Below are 5529 nucleotides of genomic sequence, written 5' to 3'. Positions count from 1 at the left end.
TCTTTTTTAAAGTAACATTAAATTCATTATGAATAACTACAACTTGACTCTAAAATGTTCTAGAAAGCTCAGTTACCTGAATGACCTTAAGTACCAAAATATCGCTTGTGCTGAGATATGTACTGGGTGGGCTTACATGAAAAGCTAAGGATGACTAAATTCACTTCCAAACGTGAACCTCTAAGTGGTAAACAAGTTTCTACTTCCTTACTGAATTCTGTGAGGGGAAGGAAGAGAGCAGAGGGAAGGCCTTGTGGTTACAAACTGCTCAGATATGCTGTGTAAGACTGAAATCATCAGCCACTACACTTTTTGCGTGCTTCTTTAAAAACCACAGCGAGACAAAGGGATGTAACAGATGGCTTTGAAAGGTCACCGGTGATGGGAAGCAGGAGAGACCAGGAATGAATGAGGTTGGAGAGGGGACAGTAGCCGCCTCCCCCACCTCAGCTCTCCACAGTAGCGGTCTCCGGTGCTCCCGGGCTCACAGGAACGCGGGGAGTGAGGGTCTCCATTGTTTCCCTGTGCTCTGGGAAGGCCGGTGGCTCCTTTAATTCCAGGACCACCCGGCTCAACAGGCCTTTGAGCAGCTGCATTTCTCGGAGCAGAAGGTCCACGTCGGGTTTCAGGGCTCCCGCTGATTGTTCCAAGGGGGTCCGCCGCGGAGCACAGGCCGGCGGCCCAGCAGTGGGGGCTCTGCCTGTGGGGAACTGCAGCCCCGCTGAGGTGGTGTTCGGGACGGAGGTGACCGATGGGACCGATCTGGACACCGGGGGCTTTCTGAAGGAAAGCGGCTTGTTACCAGGCGCCAAGGCTGCGGCCTGTGGGACGGGGGCGGTGGTGGATGCCAATTCCAGAGCAGAACCTGTGAAAGCAACACGCCGAGTACCGCGCAGCTGCAATCGTTCTCCCACGGTCTGGGGGCGGGGGCGAGGAGTTGGGCGGGTGGGCGGATGGGAGAGAGGCACCGGGCCATGGAGCGGAGCAGGGAGGCAGGAATGCGTGGGGAGAGGCGGGAGGCAGCGGAAGCGGGTGAAGAGGGCAGGGATGCGGAGATGGGAAGGCGGGGCAGGTGACAGGAGGGGGAGTGCGGGTAGGACTCGCCGGTGCCAAGAGGCTGAGGCAGGGCTGCCCACCCGGGTGGACGTCGCGGGAGGGCATGCGGTCACTCACCCCGCCCTGGGAGCTGCAGCCATGGGCTGCGTTTCCGGACGCTGCGGGTGGCGGTAGCCACCTCGCACCAGTGCGATTCCAGCTCCTCGACCTCGGGCTCCGGGACCGTGTACTCGGCGCCCCAGTCGAAGCGGCGCACGGCGCGACTGTACTTGTAGAAGGCGAACTGCAGCGGCGTGTCGCGCTTCTGCGGGTGCAGGCGCGTGTCGCAGCGCACGACCACCCCGCCGCGGGGCTCCCCCCGGCCCATCACCCTCAGCACCGGCGCCTGGAACAGCTCTGCGGAGAGGGGGGCCCAGTGGCTGCGATGCACGTTAGGCTGGAGCAAGGGTCCCGGGGCACCAAGTCCCGCTCGTCCTCGGCCCCGCAACCCCTCTCTCCTTCCGGTTTCCCAGGAGGGCTTCTCGCCGCCCAGGGGACCAAGGAGTGGGAGGAGGCTGTGTGTACGCGGGGAGGGAGGAAGGAAAGCCTTCTGAAATGTGGGGCAGAGGGACCGAGTCCCTGAGGGACGGGTAAAGATTGAAAGAGGCGGGAACAGGCCAGACACTGTATGTCATATCCCAGCTGACACCCAGCTCGCCTTCTCCAGCCTAGAAGGGGGTCACTGCGCCTGCCTCGCGGGACGCAGAGGAGCCATTCCCTTGCCCCAGTCCCACAGGGAACCCCCTACCACTGCTGCCGCCATTCTGGCTAGGACGTGGACAGACCTGCCCCCTATGTGGGGTGCCCACCCGGAGTAAGGAGCCGGGGTGTGTGTCGGGAGGAAGGGACACCCGCCCCCACGCAGGCTGCAGATCAAGTGTGCCTTCACTGCGGAGGAGAGGAGAAAGCGTTAGCGGTCTAGCAAAGAAATCCGACACGTGGCAGCTACTTGAATCTCCGCCCCTCCTTTCCACCCCCACCTGATCGCTGTCCCAGAATTTCCCAGTGCTCATTTGCTTCCCTCCGGGGCCCCACGTATCCCCCACCTTGCACAGTCACCGCCACCTTGGAGGAGAACATGGGTGCGCTCTCCACTGGGATGCGCATGGTGCCCGAGCACTGGTAGCGCCCGCTGTCGCTGGAGCGCGCCTGCGGCACTGTGTAGTTGGCGCTGGAGTGGAAGTAGCGCACGGCCTGGCCGTCGTGGTAGTAGTGAAGCTTGTAGACGATTTTGTCATACCAGCCACGGCAGCGCAGGACCAGCGGCTCGCCCTCGAACACCGCAGCATAGGGCACTTGCAGGATCAGCCAGTCTACGACAGACACCACAGACAGGCCTGACCCCAAGAGAAAATTCAGCCCTGGGGGGTCTCCCATTCCCCACCTCTATGCTTCCCCTCTCCACCCCCCCCCGCCCCCCCGCCCCCCCGCCCCGTACTCTCCTTCCCCTCTCCCGCCAACTCACTCCTGCCTTACTGATGCACCCCAGGAGCCTCAAAGCAGGGCGCATTAGTTGGTGAGTGGGGAAAGAGGGGGATTGGCGTTTCATTAGGTACTGAGAAGGCAAAGGTGCCTGAGACTTGGTTCTGGCCTCAAAGAATAATGCCCACCAATGCAGTTTAAACTCCATTGGGTGGCATCAGGACATTCCTGACCTGGCCCCTGCTCACCACTCCAGCATCATCTCAGTATTCTCCCCTGTCCCATTTCTCCTTTACTGTCCCCACCTTCCACTCCTAATGCAGGCTAAGTGCAGCCATACTGAACTGCTGGAAGAACTGGCCCTGCTCTGAGCCCAGAGCCTTTGCACCTGCCAATAAGACTCCCCTTCACCTGTTTTAGTTGAAGTCTACTTGTCCTGCGGGTCTAGGCTTAGACCTTATCTCCTCCAGGAAACTTCCCTAACCCCCAGGACACTTCCCTAACCCCGGGGACAGCCTTAGGTACTTGCCACAGCACTCAGTATTTACCCCAGCACCATCACCATCAGAGCTAACACATAAGCCCTAACATGTGCTAGATGCCATTTTAGGTGTTTTACATTGAAAAAGAGTTCTGCAAGTAAAAGCCACAATTATATGCTACTCTCACTTCTGCAAGCAGTAATCACCGTCTATTATGACCAGTATCTTATGTATATTCACTATCAATTTCCAAACCAGAAACCAGAATGTGGAAAGGAAGTGCGTGTAAGTGCTAATCTGAACCCTGAGTGATGATCTTTAAACTCTGAATACAAACAGTGGCCTACCAGGCTAAGATATTATATTCCTTATGAAGTAGCCAATCCTGGGCCCTAATGAACAATTGTTATTTCTCTTATTCTGTTTTGAAACCCTTTAAGTATCCCTAGGGAGTCAGTTTCTTAATGGACCCCTGTGTACACACGTGTGTACATGTCTGTAATAAAATTTTGATTAAGTGCTCTGTTCAACTGGTGCTTTTTTCCTTAACAGCATGATATAGTTCATTTTTAATCTTCACAACAATCAAAGAGATAGGTATTATTGTCTGCCCTATTTTACTGATGGGAGGTACAGAGAGGCACCATTCAATCAAGAGTAATTCCCATGGCCGTACCCAGCCTGCCCAAGGATCCTCACTTTTCCTGCTTTTCTCTGTCCTTTCCCCTCTGCCCTCTGGCGAACTTTTCTGTCCAGTATTGCAGGTTCTCAGAGGCTCAGCTCTTCTGACTAGTCTCATAAACAGAAATATTTATTTGCTGCCCATGGTGGCAGGAGGGTGAGGGAACTTTGGGGCCAGGCAAGCCTTACTACATCTCTCACATAGTGCCATGCAGGCCCCTGCCTGCTCCAGAGACTCTAGATAGGCCCCCGTTCCTGCCCTGGTGGGAGTGGCCCAGTGTCCTCTCCCACAGGAGGGCCAGTATTGCCAGACGAGACAGGCGCTGCCCCTCCCTTCCTCAGACTACTCACCATTGGACACAGAGAGGTGGATGGGGTCACTGACGGGTGCTCCCCTTGTCTGGCACCGATACACCCCTGGCGTCTGCACCTCAATGCTCTTCTTGTGAGACGGTAGGAGTAGGTGGCCCAAATACCAGAGAGTGCTGATGGGCCGGAGCTCCAAAAGCAGAGGGTGGTACCCATCACACCGCAACGTTACCCGCTCCCCCTTGAAGATTGTGGTCCAGGGTGGGTGTAGAGACAAAATGGGCTTCTCCAGAGTAGCTGGGGGTATGTGAGAGGGGGCAGTGTGGAAAAGAGAATCAAGGTGAGGTGCCCAACGATGTAGTCTAAGGTTAGGAAATCTCAGAAAGCTCCAGCTTTGAGGACCCAGCCCATGTTACTAACCCATCCCTGAGGCAGGGGAGGCCACATTGGGCTACACATCATCAGTCCCTCAGTTAGCACCCATCTCTAAGTGTCTATGGACAAACTGAGTCACAAGATTGAGGAGGAGTGGGAAAAGGCACTATCTCAGAACAGCCAAGAAGTGGGGAGTGAGTACACAAGCAGGTCACTTAGTGGGGCTGGAGTGGAAGTCGTAGAAATTGGGATAAGGGATGTGGAAGACTCACCAGCTTGCCCATTGCTTGGAACTGCAAAACAAGAATCAAAGAAGGAAGAAGCAGGAGAATGTTGGAGATGAGAGGGAAGAAAGGGGCTCTCTTGACCACAGGAAAGACTCAACACATCTCAAGACCTGGTTTTTTTCTGCCTTTAGTTTCCCCTGCTCTGAGAAACCCCCTCCTCCTCACCCCTCCAAAAATAGATAGTGAACTGTTTGGAATTGAGGATTAAATACCCCCCCAACACACACACACACACACACACCCATGACTCACACTCTTCCCCACACCCAAAGTCCTTATGCTGCTATTGCCTCGTTGAGGACTCACCCAGGAGCAGGAGGGCTGTCAGTGCCCACATGATAGACTCCCCTACAGCAGCTGCAGAACGTTGGAGATGTGCCGGCATGGGTTGGAGGAGGAGAGAGAGAAGGTAGCCAATGCTGACCATTGAGTACTGAGAGACATTGCTGCTTCTCCTACCCATTCCTAATTCCTAAAGATCATGGACTGGAGAGAGCAGGAGACAGGCTGGATATGTGTCAACACTTAGGTGTCCCAAGTACCAGGCATTGTCCCACTTACCACCCCTACACCCACCTCACATCTCAGGCCAGCCTCAACTCCTGTAGAGAAGGCCTGCTGAGCAGAGTCTGTGCCCTCTGCAGCCCAAGAGAACCAAACAGAACCCCAGGCTGTGGTGGGTGACTCTGCCACCGCAGGCTCCCATCGACATCCCACTCCCATTTCACCTCCTCCCCACCTTCCAGTCAGCCCTGTAAGCCTCAGTTGAGGAAGACACATTTTCATGTCCTCCTGGTCCACCCAAGGCCTTTATTCTGCTCATTCCTTGATAACAGACATTTCCTGTAAGGCCTAGTGAGGTTGATCTTGGGTTTCCT

General features: G+C 55.6%; 1 protein-coding gene across 4 annotated transcripts; it reads right to left on the bottom strand.

Moving 5' to 3' along the window:
* FCRLB (Fc receptor like B) lies at positions 1-5529 on the bottom strand. Of its 4 annotated transcripts, XM_070497207.1 has the most exons (7): positions 5391-5529; positions 4958-5008; positions 4637-4657; positions 4032-4286; positions 2142-2408; positions 1174-1452; positions 1-865 (listed from the first exon to the last, which is right to left on the bottom strand). In XM_070497207.1, the coding sequence occupies exons 2-7, from the start codon at positions 4986-4988 to the stop codon at positions 447-449; spliced, it is 1272 nt and encodes a 423-aa protein (XP_070353308.1). In that variant the 5' UTR covers positions 4989-5008; positions 5391-5529; the 3' UTR covers positions 1-446. The 4 variants fall into 4 exon arrangements, with proteins under 4 accessions (XP_070353308.1, XP_014696621.3, XP_014696623.3 ...); XM_014841135.3 differs by lacking the exon at positions 5391-5529 and having other exon boundaries at positions 4958-5215; XM_014841137.3 differs by lacking the exon at positions 5391-5529 and having other exon boundaries at positions 15-865; positions 1174-1360; positions 4958-5231.

The sequence above is a fragment of the Equus asinus genome, chromosome 25 (genome assembly GCF_041296235.1).
Source record: "Equus asinus isolate D_3611 breed Donkey chromosome 25, EquAss-T2T_v2, whole genome shotgun sequence".
Lineage (NCBI taxonomy): Eukaryota > Metazoa > Chordata > Mammalia > Perissodactyla > Equidae > Equus > Equus asinus.
The sequence above is the reverse complement of the archived record's forward strand: the minus strand, read 5'-3'. Positions and strand labels throughout refer to the sequence as shown.